This window comes from Delphinapterus leucas, chromosome 9 (assembly GCF_059928025.1).
Source record: "Delphinapterus leucas isolate spDelLeu-1000000601 "Yukka" chromosome 9, BTC_Dleu_Yukka2, whole genome shotgun sequence".
NCBI classification, from domain to species: domain Eukaryota; kingdom Metazoa; phylum Chordata; class Mammalia; order Artiodactyla; family Monodontidae; genus Delphinapterus; species Delphinapterus leucas.
The window spans coordinates 97,274,685-97,299,626 of NC_143137.1; the positions used below are offsets into that span (position 1 = coordinate 97,274,685).

Here is a 24,942-nt window from a genome sequence, read left to right on the forward strand (position 1 = left end):
TCCACGTGAATTTCGGGGGACACACCTTGCGTCCTTTCCTACTGTTCCGTTACGTGACAAGCTTATAGCACAGGTGACCCCTGCACAGGGTGAGGGATGAGGCCTGGCTCGTGGCCATGTGAAACCGGCTTGGCACTGTGGGTCTGGCTGGCGTAGTCATTTCATGGGCTGGTGGTCGGAGGACGCGTAGGAGCCTCTGCTGAGCTGGGCCCTGTGTGTAGCCCTCTGCAATGTTCTCTCCCCTCCAGCTCGGTGCCAACGCCCTGCTCTTCCTTGGCGTGAACATGTACGGGGTCTTCGTGAGGATCCTGGCTGAGCGCTCCCAGAGGAAGGCCTTCCTGCAGGCCCGGAACTGCATCGAGGACCGGCTGAGGCTGGAGGATGAGAATGAGAAGCAGGTCAGTACCCGGGGTTTCGCCCCGAGGGACATGGGGAGCCCGGGGCGGGGGGCATAGAGCTGCACAGCCTTCTCACCAAGGGCACTGGGAGTGAGGCCCAGCCTGGCCCGCCTGGGAGTCGGGTAGGGTCCTCAGGCACCCGCTGGCCCCTCTGTCTCTGTGGACCAGCTGGTCAGAGGAGAGGGGACAGCTGCGTGGGAGCAGAGGCAGAAGAACTGCCACCTGTGGTCATCCCTGGGCTTCGGTGTAACTGTTGGTGACATGAGGTACGGGGCTGTGGACGAGACGCCCAGGAGGCTTTGCAGGCCTCAGTGGAGGCAGAGGAGAGCTGGCCTTGGTGCCGCTGGAAGGGGCTGAGTTGCTAGGAAGTGATGGTCACCATGTGAGCCTCACACCCGCAGCTTGGCCTGAGGCTGCAGAGCACCCTGCCCGGCTCCTGCCAGGCCTGCTGGGGCAGCTGCACTGTCCCCTGTGATCTAAAGGCTTGGAGGGAGCCGGGTGGGTTCCCACTGCCCCAGCTACTGTCACCTGCATGTCGTGGGCTCACTGCTTTCGGTGGCATTTCCTCTGCTGCTGTCCTGGGGCCACGGGGATGCTCCAAGAGCCCTGGGCGAGGCCTTTAGCTGGGAGCACCCGGACTCCTGTGCTTTCCCAAAGTGCTGATGGCGGAGGCTTGTGTTCCCGGGGTAGGGTGGATGGGATGGGTTTATAAACGAGATGCTATTATTATTGTAAATACAAGGCGTTAAGTACAGACTGTACGTTTAAAAATGCACACACACATTTCCATTTGTAGGTATTATAATGATGCCTAATATTTACAGTAAAAGTTGGATATCACTTAGAAATAGATGGCATATGTATGTTTAGATCATGTGTGTGGATCAGTGGGTGGCTTTGTCTGTGGGTGGTGTATGTGTGGGAGATACGTGTCTGTGAGGCTGTGTGCACTCTTGTGATGTGCATGTGGGCATGTGTGTGCACGTGTGGGTGTGTGTGTATAAGTGTGCTGGCACGCACATGCACAAGTATCAAGAACACGTCTCCTGGGGCTGTGCACTGAACGTTTTCCCATGCCAGCATCATTGGCACTGGTGGGGAGTCTTCGGTGCTAAGAGACCCTTGAGCTTGGTGCCTTATTATGTTCATCACCTCCACGGGATCCCAGAAGTGACTCTTCAGAGTCCTCTCCCCTTAAATACATCGGCTGAAGTACTGGAAAAATCAACGTGGGGGCCATTCTTGTGTGTTTCTGAATCTTCCTTTGCTTTCTCTGTATTTTTCTGTCCTCTCCATCTCCTTTCAAATATCTTCCTTTCCCACTTTCTTCAAAAAATCACCTTCTTAAGAAAAAGTATTTATTTTTACTGAAGTAGAGTTGATTTACAATGTTGTGCTAGTTTCAGGTGTACAGCAAAGTGATTCACTTATACGTACATATATACCTACTTTTTTCAGATTCGTTTTCCACATAGGTTATTATAAAATATTGAGTAGAGTTCCATGTGCTATACATTAGGTCCTTGTTGATTATCTGTTTTATATATAGTAGTGTGTATATGTTAATCCCAAACTCCCAGTTTATCCCTCCCCCCCTTCTCCTTTGGTAACTGTAAGTTTGTTTTCTATGTCTGTGGGACTATTGCTGTTTTGTAAATAAGTTCATTTGTATTATTTTTTAAGATTCCACATATAAGTGATATTTGTCTTTCTCTGTCTGACTGATTTAGTATGCTAATCTCTAGGTCCAGCCATGTTGCTGCAAATGACATTATTTATGACATTATTTCATTCTTTTTTATGGCTGAGTAATAGGCCATTGTATATATGTTCCACATCTTTTTTTAAAAATTTAATTTAATTAATTTATTTTTTTATACAGAAGGTTCTTGTTAGTTATCGATTTTATACATATTACTGTATACATGTCAATCCCAATCTCCCAATTCATCCCACCTCCACCACCCGCTCCCCCACCCCACTTTCCCCTCTTGGTGACCATACGTTTGTTCTCTACTTCTGTGTCTCTATTTCTGCCTTGCAAACTGGTTCATCTGTACCAGTTTTCTAGATTCCACATATATGTGTTAATATCTGATATTTGTTTTTCTCTTTCTGACTTACTTCACTCTGTGTGACAGTCCTTGGGTCCATCCACGTCTCTACAAAGGACCCAATTTCGTTCCTTTTCATGGCTGAGTAGTATTCCACTGTATATATGTACCACATCTTCTTTATCCATTCATCTGTCGATGGGCATTTAGGTTGCTTCCATGACCCGGCTATTGTAAATAGTACTGCAGTAAACATTGGGGTGCATTTTGAATTATGGTTTTCTCAGGGTATATGCCCAGTAGTGGGATTGCTGGGTCATATGGTAGGTCTATTTTTAGTTTTTTAAGGAACCTCCATACTGTTCTCCATAGTGGCTGTATCACTTTACATTCCCACCAACAGTGCAAGAAGGTTCCCTTTTCTCCACACCCTCTTCAGCATTTGTTGTTTGTATATTTTCTGATATGATGCCCATTCTAACTGGTGTGAGGTGATACCTCATAGTAGTTTTGACTTGCATTTCTCTAATAATTAGTGATGTTGAACAGCTTTTCATGTGCTTCTTGGCCATCTGTATGTCTTCTTTGGAGAAATGTCTGTTTAGGGCTTCTGCCCATTTTTTGATTGGGTTGCTTGTTTTTTTAATATTGAGCTGCATGAGCTGTTTATATATTTTGGAGATTAATCCTTTGTCCTTTGATTCGTTTGCAAATATTTTCTCCCATTCTGAGGGTTGTCTTTTCGTCTTGTTTATAGTTTCCTTTGCTGTGCAAAAGCTTTTAAGTTTAACTAGGTCCCATTTGTTTATTTTTGTTTTTATTTCCATTACTCTAGGAGGTGGGTCAAAAAAGATCTTTCTGAGCCTGCGCATCCGGAGCCTGTGCTCTGCAATGGGAGAGGCCACAGCAGTGAGAGGCCCGTGTACCGCAAAAAAAAAAAAAAGATCTTTCTGTGATTTATGTAAAAGAGTGTTCTTCCTATGTTTTCCTCTAAGAGTTTTATAGTGTCCGGTCTTACATTTAGGTCTTTAATCCATTTGGAGTTTATTTTTATGTTTGATGTTAGGGAGTGTTCTAATTTCATTCTTTTACATGTACCTGTCCAGTTTTCCCAGCACCACTTATTGAAGAGACTGTCTTTTCTCCATTGTATATCCTTGCCTCCTTTGTCATAGATTAGTTGACCATAGGTGCGTGGGTTTATCTCTGAGCTTTCTATCCTGTTCCATTGATCTATATTTGTGTTTTTGTGCCAGTACCATATTGTCTTGATGACTGTAGCTTTGTAGTATAGTCTGAAGTCAGGGAGTCTGATTCTTCCAGCTCCATTTTTTTCCCTCAAGATTGATTTGGCTATTTGGAGTCATTTTTGTCTCTGCACAAATTTAAGATTTTTTGTTCTAGTTCTGTAAAAATTGCCATTGGTAATTTGATAAGGATTGCGTTGAATCTGTGGATTGCTTTGGGTAGTATAGTCATTTTCACCATATTGATTCTTCCAATTGAAGAACATGGTATATCTCTCCATCTGTTTGTGTCATCTTTGATTTCTTTCATCAGTGTCTTATAGTTTTCTGAGTACAGGTCTTTTACCTCCTTAGGTAGGTTTATTCCTAGGTATTTTGTTCTTTTTATTGCAGTGGTGAATGGGATTGCTTCCTTAATATCTCTTTCTGATCTTTCGCTGTTAGTGTATAGGAATGCAAGAGATTTTTGTGCATTAGTTTTGTATCCTGCTACTTTACCAGATTCATTGATTAGCTCTAGTAGTTTTCTGGTGGCATCTTTAGGATTCTCTATGTATAGTGTCATGTCACCTGCCAACAGTGACAGTTTTACTTCTTCTTTTCCAATTCGTATTTCTTTTATTTCTTTTTCTTCTCTGATTGCCGTGGCTAGCTAGGACTTCCAAAACTATGTTGAATAATAGTGGCAAGAGTGGACATCCTTGTCTTGTTCCTGATCTTAGAGGAGATGCTTTCAGTTTTTCACCAATTGAGAATGATGTTTGCTGTGGGTTTGTCATATATGGCCTTTATTTGTTGAGGTTGGTTCCCTTTATGCCCACTTTCTGGAGAGTTTTTATCATAAATGTATGTTGAATTTTGTCAAAACCTTTTCTTGCATCTATTGAGATGATCATATGGTTTTATTCTTCAGTTTGTTAATATGGCATATCACATAGGTGGATTTGCGTATATTGAAGAATCCTTGCATCCCTGGGATAAATCCCAATTGATCATGGTGTATGGTCCTTTTAATGTGTTGTTGGATTCGGTTTGCTAGTATTTTGTTGAGGATTTTTGCATCTGTATTCATCGGTGATATTGGTGTGTAATTTTCTTTTTTTGTAGTATCTTTGTCTGGTTTTGGTATCAGAGTGATGGTGGCCTCATAGAATGAGTTTTGGAATGTTCCTTCCCCTGCAATTTTTTTCAAGGGTTTGAGAAGGGTGGGTGTTAGCTCTTTTCTAAATGTTTGGTAGAATTCACCTGTGAAGCCATCTGGTCCTGGACTTCGGTTTGTTGGAAGATTTTTAACCACAGTTTCAATGTCATTACTTGTGATTGGTCTGTTCATATTTTCTATTACTTCCTGCTTCAGTCTTGGAAGGTTATACCTTTCTAAGAATTTGTCCATTTCTTCCAGGTTGTCCATTTTATTGGCATAGAGCTGCTTGTAGTCTCTTATGATGCTTTGTATTTCTGCGGTGTTCGTTGTAACTTCTTTTTCATTTCTAATTTTATTGATTTGAGTCCTCTCCCTCTTTTTCTTGACGAGTTTGGCTAAAGGTTTATCAATTTTGTTTATCTTCTCAAAGAACCAGCTTTTAGTTTTATTTATCTTTGCTATTGTTTTCTTTGTTTCTATTTCATTTATTTCTGCTCTGATCTTTATGATTTCTTTCCTTCTACTAACTTTGGGTTTTGTTTGTTCTTCTTTCTCTGGTTCCTTTAGGTATAAGGTTAGATTGCTTATTTGAGATTTTTCTTGTTTCTTGAGGTAGGCTTGTATAGCTATAAACTTCCCTCTTAGAACTGCTTTTGCTGCATCCCATAGGTTTTGGATCATCGTGTCTTCATTGTCATTTGTCTCTAGGTATTTTTTGACTTCCTCTTTGATCTCTTCACTGATCTCTTGGTTATTTAGTAATGTATTGTTTAGTCTCCATGCATTTGTGTTTCTCACCTTTTTTTCCCTTGTAATTGATTTCTAATATCATAGTGTAGTGGTCGGAAAAGATGCTTGATATGATTTCATTTTTCTTAAATTTACCGAGGCTTGATTTGTGACCCAAAATGTGATCTATCCTGGAGAATGTTCCATGTGCACTTGAGAGGAAAGTGTAATCTGCTATTTTCAGATCAATGTCCTATAAATATCATTTAAATCTGTTTGGTCTATTGTGTCATTTAAAGCTTCTGTTTCCTTATTAATTTTCTGTCTGGGTGATCTGTCCATTGGTGTAAGTGAGGTGTTAAAGTCCCCCACTATTATTGTGTTACTGCCAATTTCCTCTTTTATAGCTGTTAGCATTTGCCTTATGTATTGAGGTGCTCCTGTGTTGGGTGCATATATATTTATAATTGTTATATCCTTCTTGGATCGATCCCTTGATCATTATGTAGTGTCCTTCCTTGTCTCTTGTAACGTTCTTTACTTTAAAGTCTATTTTATCTGGTATGAGTATTGCTACTCCAGCTTTTTTTTGATTTCCTTTTGCATGGAACATCTTTTTGCATCCCCTCACTTTCAGTCTGTATATGTCCCTAGGTCTGAAGTGGGTCTCTTGTAGACAGCATATATATGGGTCTTGTTTTTGTATCCATTCAGCGAGCCTGTGTCTTTTGTTTGGAGCATTTAATCCATTCACGTTTAAGGTAATTATTGATATTTATATTTCTAATACCATTTTCTTAATTGTTCTGGGTTTGTTTTCGTAGGTCCTTTTCTTCTCTTGTGTTTCCCACTTAGAGAAGTTCCTTTAGCATTTGTTGTAGCGCTGGTTTGGTGATGCTGAATTCTTTTAGCTTTTGCTTGTCTGTAAAGCTTTTGATTTCTCTGTTGAATGTGAATGAGATCCTTGCCAGGTAGAGTAACCTTGGTTGTAGTTTCTTCCCGTTCATCACTTTAAATATATCATGCCACTCCCTCCTGGTTTGTAGAGTTTCTGCTGAGAAATCAGCTGTTAACCTTATGGGAGTTCCTTTGTATATTATTTGTCATTTTTCCCTTGTGCTTTTAATAATTTTTCTTTGTGTTTAATTTTTGTCAGTTTGCTTACTATATGTCTCAGCGTGTTTCTCCTTGGGTTTATCCTCCTGGGACTCTTTGTGCTTCCTGGACTTGGGTGGCTCTTTCCTTTCCCATGTTAGGGAAGTTTTCGACTATAATCTCTTCAAATATTTTCTTGGGTCCTTTCTCTCTCTATTCTCCTTCTGGGACGCCTATAATGAGAACGTTGGTGTGTTTAATGTTGTCCCAGAGGTCTCTTAGGCTGTCTTCATTCTTTTTTATTCTTTTTTCTTTATTCTGTTCCACAGCAGTGAATTCCAGCATTCTGTCTTCCAGGTCACTTATCCGTTCTTCTGCCTCAGTTATTCTGCTATTGATTCCTTCTAGTGTATTTTTCATTTCAGTTATTGTATTGTTCATCTCTGTTTGTTAGTTCTTTAATTCTTCTAGGTGTTTGTTAAACGTTTCTTGCATCTTCTCGATCTTTGCCTCCATTCTTTTTCTTAGGTCCTGGATCATCTTCACTGTCATTATTCTGAATTCTTTTTCTGGAAAGTTGCCTATCTCCACTTCATTTAGTTGTTTTTCTGGGGTTTTATCTTGTTCCTTCATCTGGTACATAGTCCTCTGCCTTTTCATTTTATCTATATTTCTGTGAGTGTGGTTCTTGTTACACAGGCTGTAGAACTGTAGCTCTTCTTGCTTCTGCTGTCTGCCCTCTGGTGGATGAGGCTATCTAAGAGGCTTGTGCAAGCTTCCTGATGGGAGGGACTGGTGGTGGGTAGAGCTGGCTGTTGCTCTGATGGGCAGAGCTCAGTAAAACTTTAATCTGCTCGTCTGCTGATGGGTGGGGCTGGGTTCCCTCCCTGTTGGTGTTTGGCCTGAGGCGACCCAGCACTGGACCCTACAGGCTCTTTGGTGGGGCTAATGGCAGACTCTGGGAAGGCTCGTGCCAAGGAGTACTTCCCAGAACTTCTGCTGCCAGTGTCCTTGTCCCCACGGTGAGCCACAGCCGCCCCCCGCCTCTGCAGGAGACCCTCCAACACTAGCATGTAGGCCTGGTTCAGTCTCCTATGGGGTCACTGCTCCTTCCCCTGGGTCCCGATGCGCACACTACTTTGTGTGTGCCCTCCAAGAGTGGAGTCTCTGTTTCCCCCAGTCCTGGCGAAGTCCTGCAGTCAAATCTCACCAGGCTTGAAAGTCTGATTCTCTAGGGATTCCTCCTTCCGTCGCCAGACCCCCAGGTTGGGAAGCCTGACGTGGGGCTCAGAACCTTCACTCCAGTGGGTGGACTTCTGTGGTATAATTGTTCTCTAGTTTGTGAGTCACCCACCCAGCAGTTATGGGGTTTGATTTTATTGTGATTGCGCCCCTCCTGCCGTCTCACTGCAGCTTCTCCTTTGTCTTTGGATGTGGGGTGTATTTTCTGGTGAGTTCCAGTGTCTTCCTGTCGATGTTTGTCCAGCAGTTAGTTGTGATTCGGTGCTCTCACAAGAGGGAGTGAGTGGACGTCCTTCTACTCCGCCATCTTGAAACTGTACCACACCTTCTTTATCCATTCATCTATCAAGGGGCACTTAGGTTGCGACCATGTCTTGGCTATTGTAAATAGTGCTGCTATGAACATTGGGGTGCATGTATCTTTTCAAATTATGGTTTTCTCTGGATCCGCTTTCTCTGGTTCTGTCTTGCATTTCTTTTCTTACTCTTGCTGCCTTTCCTATAGACTGTCTAGCATCTACCCTTAAAACATTTTCGAATGCTTGGTGTGCCCTCTGCCCCTCCAGTGGGTCCCATCTGTTGATGGCGAGCGTGCTGGCCGTGGTGTGGCCACTCTTGCTGCCTGTGTGTGTGGGTTCCGCAAGTGCACATCCCTCCCCCTGCACGCACACTCCCGTCCAGGGAACACAGTGGCCGAGCAAGCACTCGTGCTTGCTGCGAACCTAGCCTTTGCCGCTGTACGTGTGTCACCTCTCTGCAGCTCCGAGATCAAGGAGCTTCTCAGTCCCAGACTCACGGAAGCTCAGCGACGGGTCTGAGTTCTAACTGCCGACCTGATGTTCTTAAGCAGGAAATGTGCAAAATGGTAAATGTCACCCAATCCCATGAACCCAGCTGAGTGCTCTGTATTTTCAAGTTTCCGTCCTTATGCACATTCTCTCCCCTCATCTTCGTCATTTTGGTGTATACATAATTTTATTTTCTGCGTTTTGACTTAACATTTCCCACAGGTGTATCCACTGGTGCCCTAAAGGTAACCTAAGACAGCTGCTGCTTCCTCGTCTTCATGCAGGTCTCCGAATCCGACTTTTAGACACCATGTTTTTAAAAATGTTTCTTTCTCATAAGCATCTTTATTCATATAGACTTGAAGTATCCTTGGTTACATTCTCAGGAGTGCAAATATTACAGTGTCATTTCTCTCCATGTCCCGGGTATTTTCCAAAACACGTTGTGCTTCATTTTATCTTATAAGTAATACTTAGTTACACCCAGCTCTGGGTAGCAGTGGTTGAGTGGGGTCCTGGGGCCGACAGGGTTGGCGTCAGAGGGAGCCTGCCAGAAATGCAGATTCTCAGGCCTGCCCAGTCCCATGGCTGGGAAAGCTGGGGTGGGCCCAGCGTTCAGGGTTCTGGTGTGTATCCCCAGTGTTGCACTTGACCCACTTTCCCCCTCCCTCCGTCCCTCCTTCCCTCCTCTCTTCCTGTTAGAACTCGGTACCCACCGTTTACTCAGATGCCGGTTCCTTGTGCGGTGGCCACTTTTCCATGCGTGCTTACCGGTTGTGTTTCTCTGTGGAGCACGTGTTTTGATCCTCTGCCCATTCATGCTCTGACTTTCCTGTGGGTTTGAACGAGCCACTCACTAGGGAAAGACTGGTGTTCCCCAAGTCTGTTCCTCTAGCTCTGCTTTTCTTTGTGTAAAACCTCAATCTTTCACGTATTCCACCGTATCAGTCATTTTCCTCTGTGGTTTCGTCTGTTGCTGGGAAAGCTGAGCGCACGAAATGCAGAAGTGCGGTTGGGTCACCCCCGTAAGTTCCCTTGGCTGGTCCTGAGAGGGGGCGAGGCAGTATCCTGACTTGCTATATTTTTTTGATTGGAACCCGCGGGTCGTATCACCGGACAACTCTCTCCCTGGGAGGCCTTGTCCCTGGCACTCAGGTTACTCCCTGCCTCTGGCTGGGACGCCTGCTCTTAGCTCAGGGAGCCCTGTCTCTTTGGGGGGCAGAAGGCAAGCACTCGGGCTCAAGTGGGGCTCAGCCACCTCTTCAGGGCTCTCAAGCACCAGTAGGCACTCGGTACATCAAAGCCTGCCAGGGGACGGCCTGGCCAGGCCAGGGGAGCCTGAAGGTGGCCAGGCAGCTCTGCCCAACTCACACCTCCGTGTCAGTGTGAAAACCTCAGCCCCCTGAGTTGCAGGTGAGGGACGCCCTGACCATATGGGCTTGTCTGTGTTTTCATGCTTCAACTCAAGTAACAGAGCAATCCAGTTCCATAGCCGCTTCCAGTCTTCTCCAGGCCCTGACCCAGTAAGGCGGCACCCTAGGTGATGTGAGGGGATATTGGTGGATGCACCCTGGTTCTGGAAGGGGGTTCTGGGAGAGGATGCTGCGGACGTGGTCCAGTTCTGGGAGGGGGTGGGGTGGGGCGTCCAGCTCCAGAAGGACCACTGTGTGGCGGCAGCTGTGCCCCACAGGCTTCTGGGGGGAGGCAGGGAGATGCCGGGTTTGGGCTGCAGGGGCTGGGAATGGGGTCCTCGAGCAAGGCCGAGTCAGGGAGGCGCATGAGCGGTGAGACGGGGCGGGGCATGTGCTTGGTGGTCAAGGGGCGGCGTGTAGCTTGTTGTGGCCTCAGCTGGAAGGAGATGGGAGAAGGTGAGAGGGAGGCAGGACTTTGCCCTCGGTGGAAGGTGGCACACTGGACCGCGTGGCGGGGCCCCTGATGTGTCTGAACAGGACAGAGAGCTGGTCAGACGCAGGTTGGGGGGGTCAGTGCGGAGGTAGGACTTGCCCTAGAAGCCGGGCAGGTTGTTCTTTCCTCTCTCCCCGGATGCGTGTCCACCCAGGTACGCCGAGGAGGCTTCTGTAGGCAGGACGAGATTGTGCTTCATGACCCGAAGCAGGAGTTTCTCCGGAGCCCCCCTAGACGTCCTCTCTCTGGGATGCACCTGCAGGATAGGCCTGCGTTTGTGTGGCCACCACTGGCTGGCCAGGGTTTGCGGGAGGGGACAGTGAGGGACCTGCTGTGAAATGCAGACACGCAACCTTAGAACCCTCGCCTGTCCCAGCTGCTGGACCCTTTTGTTCCGGGACAGGAATCAGCAGATGGAAATTGTTGCGAAGCATGGCTCCCACTGCAGAATCCCGGGCAGTAACTTAGACGGGATTTGCAGGCCCTTCCCCACTCTGTACAAACCTGATGCCAACGTTGTTCTCACCCAGGTTGATCGGTTGCTTCTTTTTTTTATTGAAGTATAGTTGGTTTACAATACTGGGTTAGTTTCAGGTGTACAGCAAAGTGATTCAGTTATGTAGATTTTAGGGTGCGCTTCACCTCAAACCTTGGGAAGAGTCTCTGACTGACTTAGGTAAGGATGCCACTGTGAGCTCTTACCTCTCACCCGCCTGCAGCCAGGAAGGACCCGTGGGTATTCCGTGCCTGTAATCACTGATTTTTGCAGCAACACTGAGAAGACAGTGATAATTGTGCCAGAAATCGGGAGCATCTCCTCCCCTCCCATATGGTTTAGAATTAATAGCCCTGCAGTTGCTATTTTAAAAGAAAGTCCAACTGCTTTGGCTACAAAATCTGAGTGTTTCTTTATCTCCTGCCCTGTTCCCTGCAGACACGGACAGGCATGGTCTCCCCAGACCAGTCTCCAAGAGCAAGGCCTCCTCCAGCGTTTTCACAAGTGGGAATATTAGAAGCGTTCTGTCCTCCCCAGGGCAGCCCGCAGAACCAGAGGGGCTGGAGAGGTTGGGCAGGGGGCCTGTCTGCTTCATTGGATGCACTCTACTTCTAGAAGGTTCTCTGCTATATTTTGAAAAAGCTACCTGAGTTGTCAGTGACCCCCTCCTCCCACCGAATCAAAACAGACAGCTGCCCCTACGCAGGGCTCCCCGACTGCCCTGTCCCGCGGGGCTGTGGCAGAAGAGAGGAATGTGTTTGATCGGAAGGTGTTCTCTCCTCTGGGTTCTTAGATCTTTAAAACTAATTTCAGGCCCCTGTATTGCCGTGAAGCATGTAAAAACTTTGTTCCGTTTTGTAAATCCGAGAACTGGGGCTGGCTCGGAGAATTTAAATGATGTGGGAAGGCCAATAACGCAAGTGACAAAGCCGTTGGTGGCAGAGTGAGAAGAGCAGAGGCCAAAGCCCAGAATCCCCCCCAAACCAGCTGTGGCCCGCTTTCTCCCTTTACATCCTCGTGTCTCTTCAGCCACAAAAAAAGGCTCACACAGATGTTTTGGGTTGATTGATATCTGGATTAAAGTATTCCAAAGGGCTGTGAGGGGTCTTTTAACAGGACTCTTTCGGTTTCAGACAAAAGCATCAAAAATTGGTTCTTTGACACAGAAAAACTTTAGAGAGACTGACCAAGAAGAAAGAGCAGGTACGAGATGATCCGGGATGGGAAAGCACATGCCCTAGGGATAAAGCCAGGTTAAAAATAGATGAGAGGGAAACACTAAGAGGTTTTTTTTTTTTTTGCCAGAATATTTGAAAACTTAGACAAAATGGACAAATTCCCAGAATGGTGTTAGTTACTAAAACTGACTCCAGAAGAAAAAGAAAGCCTGAAACATCCTATGATCATTAAAACGATGGACTCAGTAATGAAAAGTTTGCCAAAAAGTCATCACCAGGCCCCAGTGGTTTGACAGCTGAGTCCTACAAACTTCGAAGGAAAACACCTTTCCAAGCTGATCATCCATAGGACAGAAACTCCTCTTGAGTGCAGGATAACCTTGCTCATGATTCTGGAGGATGGAGCTAGGATTCCAGAATCTCAGTTATGCAGCTCAGACTGACATGCAGGGGAGCAGCCCCTGTGTCCCCAGTCTTGCGTTCATGAGTGGTGTCAGCCCCGAGGCCCTTTGCCTCTTGGTGCCTGAGTGGGTTGGGAGAGGCCTAGCTGGAATCCCTGTGGGGGTAGTCATTCATGACTCTGCACATCTGAATGCTTGGCCCATGGCTCTGGAGACCCTGGGATGGAGGGAACCTGGTCTCAGCAAGATGTGGTGTAACTGGATGGGAGACAGAGAGCAGCAGCAGTTGGCCCCTGTGGGGAGGCCCAACTGGAGGATGGGCATGTCCGAGGGGCATGCTATGTGCAGGGGGGGTGGGACGTGCATTGGAAGAGTATTTGGTTGGGGCTTTGAAGGATGTGTAGGAGTTTGCCAGGTAGGGGCTGGGAGATGGGGAGCAGTGGGTGGCATTCATAAAGCGAATGGGGGTGGGGCGCACAGGTATTATTTTCCAGTCAGGGCTGGCAGGTTGGTAAGCTGCAGCTCTGTCTTCCTTCAGCTTGGTGAGAGTTGGGGTAGAGCTGGAAGGGCTGCTCCACTGGGGGGGCAGGGACCACCTGGGAGCCTTAGGTGATCACAGCTCCCCACCGGGGTCTAACCCTTAGGTCTGAGCCTGTCAGAGCTGGTGATCCTAGGGAAGGGGGGTGAGAGGCCTCTGAAGGTCACCCCTTAGCTCCTTGGGGGCCTCCTTTCCTGCCATTCCCCGTAGCCCAGCCAGGGAGCCTGGGCTTGGAAGGTCCTACCCCTGAGATCACGTCCTTGACCTGACTGCACAGGCCACTGCTCCAAAGGCCCTGATATTCCTCAAATACCATTATTAATTCGTAATTCTAAAATTACCTACAGCTGTTTACAAAGCACATATTCAGTTGTCATCCTAACAAGGTAAATGGGACAATTTTGATTTCCCATTGTGAGGAAATGTATCAAGAGGAAGCAAATTTCCTTTTCAGTGATATAGGATGGATTTTTAAAGAGGTCTGACTCATTCACAGCATCTTTTGAAACCACTATAGTTGTTATTTATTTTTAATTTAAAAAAGCCTATTGATCTATAGTTTATGTATCAGTACTATTAAGTTCAATGTAAAGTTCAAAACAACTAAATGTTTTTTTTGATATTTTGAGTGTGTAACCATCACAATAATCTAATTTTTGAATATTTTCATTGCCCCCCAAAGAAACCTGTACCCATTCGTGATCACCCCCCATCCGCTCTTCCCAGACCTAGACGCCACTAATCTATGTTCTGTCTCTGTGGGTTTGCCTGCTCAGGACATTTCATGTAGCAATAAATGGAATCACACAGTATGTGGCCTTTTGTGTCTGGCTTCTTTCACTTTGCGTACTGTTCTCAGGGTGCATCCATGTTGTAGCATGGGTCAGTGCTTCATTCCTGTTATAGCTGAATGGTATTCCACTGTGTGGATGGACCACGCTGTGTTTATCCATTCATCCGTTGATGGACGTCTGGGTTGTTTCTTCTCTTCTATTATTTTTCCATTCTGTTTTTCAGTTTGGTTAATTTCTACTGTTTCGTCTTCAAGTTCACTGAGCTTTCCCCTGTCCTCCCCATTCTGTTGTTGTTGCCATCTGTTGAGCTTTTAATTTCAGATCTTTTTCCAGTTCTAAAATTTCCATTTGATTCTTTTTTTGTGTCTTCTATTTCTTTGCTGAGAGTTTCTGTTTTTTCGCTTTTTCAGACATGTTTGTAGTTGTTCGTTGAATCATCCTTAGGATGACCGCTTTCAAATCTTGTTAGTTATTCTGGTTATACTGTCGTTTGGTGTCGGTGTCTGTTGACTATCTTCATTCGTTGAGATTGTTCTGGTTCTTTGTATGATGAGTGATTTCTGATTGGAACCTGGACAGTTGGGGTATTACCTATGAGACTCTGTGTCTTCTTTGAAAGTGGGGACCACCACCCCAGTACTTCCTAGTGGGGCTGTGAGTCCAGGCTCCACACTGGGCCTCGGTTGGGGTTCATGGGGGTGGGGATACCTCCTTACTGCTGTGCAGGAGAGAGTTCTGGCTTGTGACTTGGAAGGAGCAGGAAAGCCTTTGGTCTTCACGGACTATGTGGAACAGTGTGAGAGGTGTGCTGCATGTTACCAGATGGGGGAGGCCAAAGGCAGGGGCCCCTGCGTGGCCTCTCTGACACCCCAGCCTGGGGTTGGTGCTTCCTCCCAGCCTGGGGAGGGTGGAGGTTTGCAGATATGTTTGGAGGTGTGCCTGGAGTGGGACCATTCTTGTATAGCAGTTTCCTCACAAGGCTGCCCCTATCCTGATCCTTTGATTAGAGAGGGCCGACTTTTGTTGGAGCTTTACTGCCATGCCTGTCGGCGTCTCTGGGCCACCCACATGTCCAGCACTCAGTCTGGGTTATGTGAGGCAAAAACAAAGTCCAAGGACTTATCTCCATGCCATCCCTGGTCCTGAGGTTTCTGCCACCTCCTCTCTGCCTTTCACAGCCTTGGATGACTGTTTTATGTGTAATGTCCCGGACTTTTGGTGTACTTAGTGGGGGGGGGGCAGGGAAAAGTACAGCTCCATCTTTCCGGAAGCAGAGTCCTCACAATTGTTGTTTAAATATCTAATGTTTATTAAGGATAATACGTTTAAGTCCCATTTTTGATAATCAAGAAAAACACTGAGGTTTTTATATAGCCTTCATAGGACGCTGGGATATTTTATATGATCCATAGTCATAAATTTGTCCCTTTGATTTCTGGCTTTGTATCTTATTTCACTGGTTAGAACTCATTAGCGTAGCTGTCTGCTCCTAATGTAATGAAGGTTTCATTGCTGCCTGAGGCTTTAGGGCTGTGTTTGGAATTGGATTTCAGGTCTTATCTTTATGATGTCAGTGAGCTACTTTGTCTTAGGTTGTTCGCTGGATTTTTTTTTTGTTTTTAATCGGGGATGGGTGCTTGATCTTTTCACGTGGCTGCTTTGCTCCCCGTGGGAGAGGTTGTGTACTTCTCTCTAGTCTCGATTATTAATGTGTGCTGGCTTTAGGCACTATCACTAATCCTGTGGATGGAGTTCATGCTGGGCCCTTGGTCAGAAATACAACCTGCATTTAGGAACTTCATATGACAGTGGCTTCCCCAGGTGAGATAACTCTTGTCTCTTACATACGTATTCCGGGGAAGGCACTTTATGGCCGACGTGGCAGATCTGATCCGTGTAGCCCTCACAGCCCAGTCTCCATCCAGTTAAATGGTCTCTGCCATCGTGTGTGGCCTTCATCCTCCTGAACAACGATGGTCGGTATAGATCCAGCCATCACGACTGTATCCCCAGCAGCAGCAGAGAAGAGGGAAGAAGAACAAGCTGTCCTTAGGGAATATTCCAGAAGCTTCCACAGGACCCTTCAACTCCTATCTCCTTGGCCACATCTAGCTGCACAGGAAGCTGGGCAATGTAGTCTTCACTCCAGGTCTCCAAGTCCCCCAGTGAGAATAAGGGGCTGGATTGTGGTGCTGGTGGAGAAGGGATCTGGGGACAGCACTGACTCTGCCGCAGCCATGTGTCCGGCACCCCTCACTCGCTGGGTGTGCACACCTGGGCCACCAGCAGCCTTCTCCTCTGTCCTCTGGGATTGGCACCTGCCTCTTCATCACCTCTTGAGTCTGGGGCCGGTCAGTGTACCTCTGCCTTTTCAGTCCTTCCTTCCCTCCTGGTGGCTGCCTCGGTTTCCCTGTTCTAACTCCAGATGGTGCTGGGCAGCCGAGGTGATGGAGAGACCAAGAGTGGGGCGGGCTCCCTTCCGCAGGGGCCCCCAGGGGGAGGCTGTGGCTCGCTCACGGAGAGCGGTCGGTTCCGAGGCTGTGAGACGGGGCATGTGCAGATCACCGATGGTGCAGGAAGGAGTGAGACGGGCGCTGGGGAAGCACAGTTTCGCTTGTTTGATTTGGCTTGGGCAGCACCTGACTGGTTTTCCAGGTGCAGGTGACAGATTTCAAAGATGCAGGAGACAAGAGAGCGAAGCCGTGAAGAGCTGTCACCGGAGGTGCTGGGAGGCGCGGTACCAAGTAGGGACCCCTGAGGGTCAGCCAGGGCCTGAGATGTTCGTCCCCTTCTCAGAACACCCTGCTGAGGAAGTTGGTGTGATTTTTGCCCTGACAGACGGGATGGGATTGTGACGGAGCTTGACTAACCGCTCCGAGAGGCAGAGCCAGGATGTGAGGCCAGGCAGCTGTCTTGCAGCCCCTGGGACTCGCCTTTTCCCCAACACCTCTGTGCGGGGCTCTGGGGTGCAGGGGCCCAGGGTTGTAGACGCCCACAACACTGGGGCTGCGGGAGAGGGCACAGCTGCCCTGTGTGTTCCCAGGGCCCTTCCTGGGCGGCCTGCCCTGTCGTCCAGATGCTTTTGTTTTCCCATCTTGCATCTCAGGGCGGTGACAGTCTCTGGAACCTTCCAGGTGGTCCTTTGATGGTGGCCCGAGTGAGCCCCCTGCCGAGTTCCCTCCACCTCAGGACAGCCGGCCACCTGCAGAGGCTCCTCTCCACGGGCCGCACTCGGGCTTGTCCCCAGAGGCCCCTCTGCTAAGGAATGGCCGACGTCCTCCCATGCAGGCTCAGGTCACACACCAGCTCCCGTGCCCTGGGCAGTGGGGCTTTCCGTCCCTGAGGCTGCCCCCGAACACACGCTCGGACCGGCACTTCTGTCTCAGAGGGTCCTCTCCCCGTGTGGCCATGGACAGCTGCGCTCTTGCGATGTCCCTCCTGAGTGTGGAGGTCTGTCCAGCCTGGAGCCTCGTGGGGACCGCAGTGGGTGGGGCCCCCAGCATAGACACGGGCCTCGCTCAGGACCCAGGGCCCCGGCCACAGCCTGGCTTGCCTGGGCAAACACGCTCCGCTGCACCTGGCGTCTGGCGGGCCTGGGCCTGGCCTCCCTCCTCAGAAGTGTATGTGGGGATGCGTCGCCTGGGGAGACTCTTCCAGTGCATCAGATACATTCTCCCATCTTAAAATAAATGTGTCACCTGGAGCCAAGGCAGTGAAGCCCTGACACCCACACCCCAGGCCGGAGGCGGGCTGGGCTTTTAGGGTCTGTGACTGTTGCCCTACTGCTGCTCTGATTGTCCTTCAGAGGGTGTCACGCAGAGGAGCGTCTGCCCCCGGTCAGGGATGTGGTCTCACACTGCAGGGTGGACCTGCGGTCTAGGAGGGTCTCAGGGCCTGGTGGCTGCACCCAGACCCTGCTCCGGGTGGGCGATGCCAGGCATCCATGTGGCCCTGTCGGAACCTCCTCCATTGACCGGACAGGCCTAGGCCGAGGGGCTGTGGGCCCAGCCTGGGGGCTGCTGGAGAGAGGGAGGGGCTTCTTGTGCCCCCTCCCTGCCCCATGTTCACCCTTGTAAGTAAGATGTCCTACCTGATTCCAAGCAGGATCTAAATTCCGTTCTTCTGTTTGCTTTCTGAAGCAGAGTGGGAGGGAGGAGTGGGGCCTCACTCCAAGTGTCTAGAACACAGTTTTTCAGATACAGTGTGGCCAGTGGGTCTGAGGCCAGGGGTGGATCCACCAAGAGGAGGAGGAGTGGAGGCCAGAGGAGGAAACTGAGGTCCCGGAAGGGCGACAGCGTCCCCAGGGCGGCACGGCTCCTGTGGATAAGCCCAGACGTTTGCTCCATCCTCTGGTGGGGACGGGGGTGGGTGGGGGAGGAAAATGTTTGTCTCCCGCAGATCGGGGGAAATCAGAAGACAAGACCGGGGGGAAATGCCACAGTGTGTCCAAAGCCACTCATCTCTGTGTGAACACGGGCCCCTGTCTGTTGGGGCACAGGTGCTTTCGTAGCCCACCTCGAGGTCCCTGTTGGGGTGCGTTGGACAGGTCTGCTCGGCGGCAGTGACACTCCCTCCCTGTGACCCGCTGCTCACTGAAGCTGGGGCTCACGGGCGGGTCGGGTGTTCTGGAGGCGATGCTGGTGCCTGTGCAGTGCTCTGGGCGCGGGTTACCTGTGCGGTGACAGCCCAGGACTGCTCACGACCCACCTGGGGCTGGGAGGGTCCGTGGGACTGGACCACGTGCCGGTCACGTGTGAGGAGGGTCCGAGGCCCCTCGTGGAGGGCAGCTTCTCGGCACCAAGGTCACTGGGGTGGGCGTGTCAAGGAATCGTCGGGGGGAGCTGCCGTGTCACGTGGGCCTGTCTCTCCTGTCCAGGAGCGGCTGCTCATGAGTCTCCTGCCCCGGAACGTCGCCATGGAGATGAAGGAGGACTTCCTGAAGCCCCCCGAGAGGATTTTCCACAAGATCTACATCCAGCGGCATGACAACGTGAGGTAGGGCTGGCACTGGCTTGGCCCTGCGATGGGCCTAGGGAGCACAGGTGGGAGGGGATGGAGGTGGGGGGGGGATGGAGGCGGGGGGTATGGAGGTAGGGGGTATGGAGGTGGGGTTATGGAGGTGGGGGGAATGGAGGTGGGGGGATGGAGGTGGGGGGGATGGAGGTGGGGGGTATGGAGGTAGGGGGGTGTGGAGGTGGGGGGGTATGGAGGTGGGGGGCTATGGAGGTGGGGGTATGGAGGTGGGGGGTATGGAGGTGGGGGAATGGAGGTGGGGGGTATGGAGGTGGGGGGGTATGGAGGTGGGGGGATGGAGGTGGGGGGGATGGAGGTAGGGAGGGATGGAGGTGGGGGGGATGGAGGAGGTGGGCAGAGGGTGCTAGTTTAAGGGAAGGAGGGAGCAGGTGTGGGTTAGGAGCCCAGGGGAGCACTTGCCCAGCAGGGAAGCAGCTCCCACAAGGGGGGGGTGTTGGCTTCTCGGGTGATGCATTTCACAGCTGCCCTTTCCCATTTTCTCATTTCTCCACCTTCTATTTCCTGTGTTGGCTAGAAAGGGTGGGAGCTCTGTTCCTAAGCCAGGTTTGGGCAGTGGCCATTGGGCTGGGAATTTGCCTGCATCAGGTTAATAACTGAGCATTGTTCTAGTTGGTGCCGGGCTCTGGGGTAGGCGGGCTTCTCACTCTGTTCATCTCATGGCAGCCCCAGGAGCTAGGGATTGTTATTCCCATTTTATAGGTGAGGAAACTGAGCCCTTGGAGTGAATCAACTTTCCCTTAACACTCTGAGGTTTGCTTGTTTGTTGTTAAAGATTCTGTTAAAAAGCAATTAATTGTATTAAATCATGCATTCCCTTTTAAAGTACCTGGAATAGATAACAGTGTTGCTTGTCTGGGAATCATATCGATACTTTACATAAGTGTCACTCAGGCAGGAGATGGCGGTTTGAAGGACCCCCTCTCATCCTGGAGACTTGTGCTCCACTGCTTACTGCTTGTACTCAAGTTCCAAGCACTCTGCCTCTCTCAGCTTTTTTTTTTTTTTTGCGGTACGCGGGCCTCTCACTGTTGCGGCCTCTCCCGGAGCACAGGCTCTGGACGCGCAGGCTCAGCGGCCATGGCTCACAGGCCCAGCCGCTCCGCGGCATGTGGGATCTTCCCGGACCGGGGCACGAACCCGTGTCCCTTGCATCGGCAGGCGGACTCTCAACCCCTGCGCCACCAGGGAAGGCTTCGCTCAGCTTTTGATAAGTCATTATATGGTTCTCACTCATCTTAGTTTCCACATGGTATTTGCGCTTCTGAATCAATCCCCTCTTCTTTCTTCTTCCTTCTCACCTCCCTCCCTCCCTCCCTCCTTCCTTGTGTGTCTGGATAGTCCCTGGGGAGGACAGCTCCAGCCTGGCTGCATCCGCGAAGTGGGTGTTTTGCCTTCCCGCAGAATCCCAGGCTTCCCATATCATTGCTTCCCTGTGCTCTGTCCCTCCCGCCTGTGAGCTGTCTTCCCCGGATGTTGAGCTCCTGAGGACAGGGCCCTGGGGTGTAAGAGATCCTCCACGCATGTTTACCTGTGTGCGTGGGGGATGTTGGGTGCTTCGGGGGTGACGTTTCCCACAGGTAGTGGAGGAGGACAGGCAGGGCAAGCCCTGGGGGCTTTCCTAGCATGGGGGTGAGCAATGCTCAGTCGGTTTTTGAGGAACGAAGTGAACGGGCAGAGGCTGAGAAGCCAGTGGATAGAGGAACGCCTGTGAATGCATGGCTAGTTATAGAGAAGGAAGAAAACACAGTGGCTCCTCAGAGATGTAAATAAGCCTGAATTTTATACCAAAACAGAGGGGAAAAAAATCGGTGTTGTCTACCTCCGCCCACTCTTGCAATCCCTTTTCTTAGCTTCTCAGTATCAGTGACACTTGTATACCCTAGACACCCAGGTTTTACTCATTCATTCATTCATAACACAGGTGTGCATCCCCCTTGCTCTGTGCTCGGTGCTGTGGGTGTATAAGCTGGGCCTGCATCCTTCAGTCCCTCACAGTCTCAGTGGGGAAAGCTGCCCTGCAGGTAGAGGATTATAACTGGACGTTAGGCTTGTCATGGGGTGAACACAGCATCTTTCCAAGCTGGGGCAGGGCATCGTTGACATGGTGGGGCAAGGGCCTCGTCAGGGAGAAGCTTCTCTGAGATGTGGGCTCCTGGTCCCTGCCTGTGATGTGGGTCGCTACTCTCTGGCATGAGGTGTTATTGAAAATGCAGAACTGAGTTAAGATCTGGCATCAGGAATTTTAAGATATGAACACAATTGTGTAAAAAGAACAAACCACTTTAATTCCACATCACTTTCTTCATTTAAACTGGAGATGCATGTTTAAGTCTCGCAAACCCCTCCAGTGTACCATGTGTGTGATTTCCCAAGTCTCACAGCTGAGGGTGCTTTTGGCTGTAGGTGACAAAAGTTGGCCATGCAGTGTCTTCAAGAGCGAGGGGCTCTCTTTCCCCTGGGGCGAGAGGTCCAGAAGTGGCACCTCGCCCTGGTCCGGCAGCTCCGTGATCAGGCCCCATGGCCTCTCCCAAGTGGGTTCCGTGGAACACCTCGTCCTGAGATAGGCCCCTGATCCCATCTCCCTTGTCCCTCACATGTGGGAGGGTCAGGGTGCTTGGAGGACTCGTCAGGAACCCCAGCCTCTCCCAAACGTACGGCTCAGGGAGGTTCTCCGTTGTCCTACAAGTTCTCTGTCCTGCTTTGGTCCTCATTACTTAAGCCTTTTAAAGTCTTTCTAGCATCCAGGATGCTGGCTGTGTGCTATGGGTGGGCACGGACTTGTTTAGACTGACCCAGGTACTGTAGTGAACGGACGCCCCGCATATAAGAGGGGTTGCCCCCCCCTCATAGCCGACTGTGGGGTGACCCTGCGCACAGCACAGGACTCCCGTGAGGCTCTGACGGGGCGTGGGCCTCAGTCACGGGCATCACCTGTAGGAGGTATGGAGGAGGGCTGCTCATTCCTTAAGAGCACGTCACTTCTGCTCACCTGCCACCAGCCACGGCCCCGTCACAGGGCCACCCTGGGAAAAGGGACAGGCCTAGTGGGCGTTGAGCTACTCCCCTGTGTCTGGGGGACGCCGAGTATATAGACAGCCCGCGGTGGCCACTGCTGCTCCCCTGTGTCCTGGGAGGAGCTCTGAGTGGCTCCAGCATTTCCTCCCTCTATGACCAAAGAGTCCCCCGGCTTCTCCCAGCCTCAGTCTCCTCACCTGTGACACGAGAACAGCAGAGCCTTCCTTTTCCGCTGCTTGAGGAATCAGCAGGGGGCTCTGGTTTCAGGTGACGTGCGAAGGTAACGTCCGTCTGAGTGGCAGGAGCCTGTCCGTCTGTCGGCGGAGGAGGGCAACTGGCACCCTTTTGTCTTGCAGCATCCTCTTCGCAGACATCGTGGGCTTCACGGGCTTGGCGTCGCAGTGCACGGCCCAGGAGCTGGTGAAACTCCTCAATGAGCTCTTCGGCAAGTTTGACGAACTGGCCACGGTAAGCGCAGCCTCTCCCTTTGTCCGGAGGTTCACTTGAGTTGCTCCCGGGGTGACGATGTGCCAGGTGGATCCCCGTGTTGGAGATGTGACCTAGGCTGGTTGGGACGCGGTGTTCGCCCGTTGTTTCAGCCTCACTGCTCGCTGGTTCCTTCCCTGGGACCTGAGCGCTGCCTTTGCAGACAGGACGGCGCTGCACCAGCACAGGCCGCACCTCCAGTGAGGGGCCCCGGCAGCACGAGGCACCGGCTGAGTTGCGTGGTCTTGCGCGCAGGCCGCCCTCCACCTTCTGTCCTGTGGCACGTGTCGCTTGGGCTGGCCTTGGTGGAGGGCTCTTCGGAGCAGGCCTGTGCTGACCTTTTCCGGGCCCGCTGCCTGCACGTGAAACTTGCCTGCTGGGGGTCAGTTGGTGACGTCTCAGGATGCCCGGCCCCCTTGCTCGCTGCGGGCTGAGCGCCAGGGTTTTGAAGTCTTCCTGGAACAGGTCACATCTAAGGCCCGCAGAGGTCAAGCTGAGGCTAACGGCCTCGCTTGCAGCATATGCAGGCCTGGGACCCCGACACCCACCTTCCCTGCCCTGCCAGGACATGGGGGAGACACAAGGACACGGACAAGTTCACCTTCTCCTTCAGCCTCGCTCGAGGTGGAAACAGAGGCCCCTGAGTGGGTGGTTATGAGACGGAGGGAGGGAGGGAGGGAGGGGTCGGCAGATTCTGTCGAGGTCAGACTCCTTCTCAGAGGAGGTGACAGTTAAAGCTCTTGGAAGGAAGAGTGAACGTCCCCTCAGTGAACAGGGTGAAGAGAGGACCCCTGGCCGGGCCTGGCTTATGCAGTGGCCAGGAATCCTGAGGGACGCTGGGTGGTGGGTACCGCGTGGGCCACAGACTCGGGGCAGCCTCTGGGCAGGACACAGAACGCCAGGCCCCGGCCTTTGCTCTTGCCTTGCAGGAAGAGCGAGCAGCGGTCACACTGCCTGTGATGTCGTTTTGCTGGGCATGGAGCTGCCTGTCCTCAAGGCCCTGGCAGCCTTTGTCTGTGCGGCCACTGGACTTGCTCCCGGGAGCGAGGCTGAGGTCTGTGCAAACATGTGCCACCTCGCCTTCCTGGGAGAAGGCCTCCCGGGCGTCCTCCCGCGGACAGGGCTGCATAGAAGAGGCGGGGAGGGCGTGAGCGTGGCCTGTGCCCGGGCCTCCAGCACCTTTTGCCTTTGGGTCAGGATGTGTGTTTTGTCCAATGCAGGGGGTGACTGGCGGCCGGGGGCTCTCACAGTGCTGCTTGGGAGCTTTCTCAGGCCTGCTGCTTCCCCCCCCTCACCAGGAAGCTTCTGGACCAGGGTCCCACTCGGCCCACCAGGGCCTCTTTTCTGAGCACCTGCTGCTGATGGGAGGGCCTGTGCTCTTTTCCTCCTCGTCCGATTCTGTCTTCCCAGCAGCTTGAGGTCAGCATCATGGTCCCCGAAGGATCAGGGCCAAGTTTGGTCAGTGATTCGTGGTGAGCAGTGCCGCCTGCCCCTCTGCTGTCCCTGGGAGACCCCCGTGCTCCAGGTCTCTCAGGACATGACCTGCTTCCCAGCCGCCCAGGAAGGCCCAGGAAGTCTTTACGGATTTTCCACTGGTCCTTTGTCAGATACCTGATTTGCAAATATTTTCTTCCCCACTTTGGCCTGTTTGTTCATTTGCTGACAGTGTTGTATAAAGGGCAGAGATTTTAGTTTTTATGCAGCCCAGTGATCACTTTCTTCTTTTGTGGGTGTAGCGTTCCCAGAGGTGGGCAGTCCGATGGCCGGCCCCACCTGTGCTGTGTTCTACTGGAGCAGACGCAGGGCCTACCCCGTCCAGGGGCTGGAGAGATGGGCCTCCCTGGGTGGGAGAGCACGGGTGGAGATGGTGCCCCGGGAACACCCAGGTCTTCGTTCTCAGGATGAAATGTGTGATCTGGGGGCTCCCTGTCCTGTCCTCTTCCTTCCTAGAATACAAACTCCATCTGTTGCTTTGCCAGTTTCTTCTGTTTTAAATCAGAGGCAGGTGTGAGTGTCACCTTGAGTTCCAGGCCTGTGCCCTCACCCTGGCCCTGGGGGCACCTCTCGGGCCCATGTCCCAGCTGTGACATCCATTACCCCTTTCTATCGGCACCACACCCAGGGTGCACATGGCAGGGTGTCCACTGGGCCTTCTGGGGCATCACACGTTCCCTCAGAATGTCTCAGTGTTCCATGTGTTTCCTCAAATTGTTTCAATTTGCCTTTTTTTGTTGTTAAATTTATCCCTAGGTATGTCATTCTTTTTGATGCAGTTGTAAATGGGATTATTTTCTTAATTTTACTTTCTACTAGTTCGTTATTATTATATAGAAATGTGACAGATTTCTGTATATTGATTTTGTATCCTCCAACTTCACCGAAATCATTTATTAGTTCT

The 24,942-nt window shown here is 50.6% G+C and overlaps 1 protein-coding gene across 1 annotated transcript in view; it reads left to right on the top strand.

Moving 5' to 3' along the window:
- The window catches only part of ADCY1 (adenylate cyclase 1), a 117,598-nt gene that overhangs the window by 20,488 nt on the left and 72,168 nt on the right, over positions 1 to 24,942 (top strand). The window contains exons 2-4 of the mRNA XM_022593147.2: positions 249 to 398; positions 18,886 to 19,004; positions 22,415 to 22,526. Of these exons, the coding sequence (XP_022448855.2) occupies positions 249 to 398; positions 18,886 to 19,004; positions 22,415 to 22,526 (381 nt within the window). The remainder of the gene's footprint in view (positions 1 to 248; positions 399 to 18,885; positions 19,005 to 22,414; positions 22,527 to 24,942) is intronic.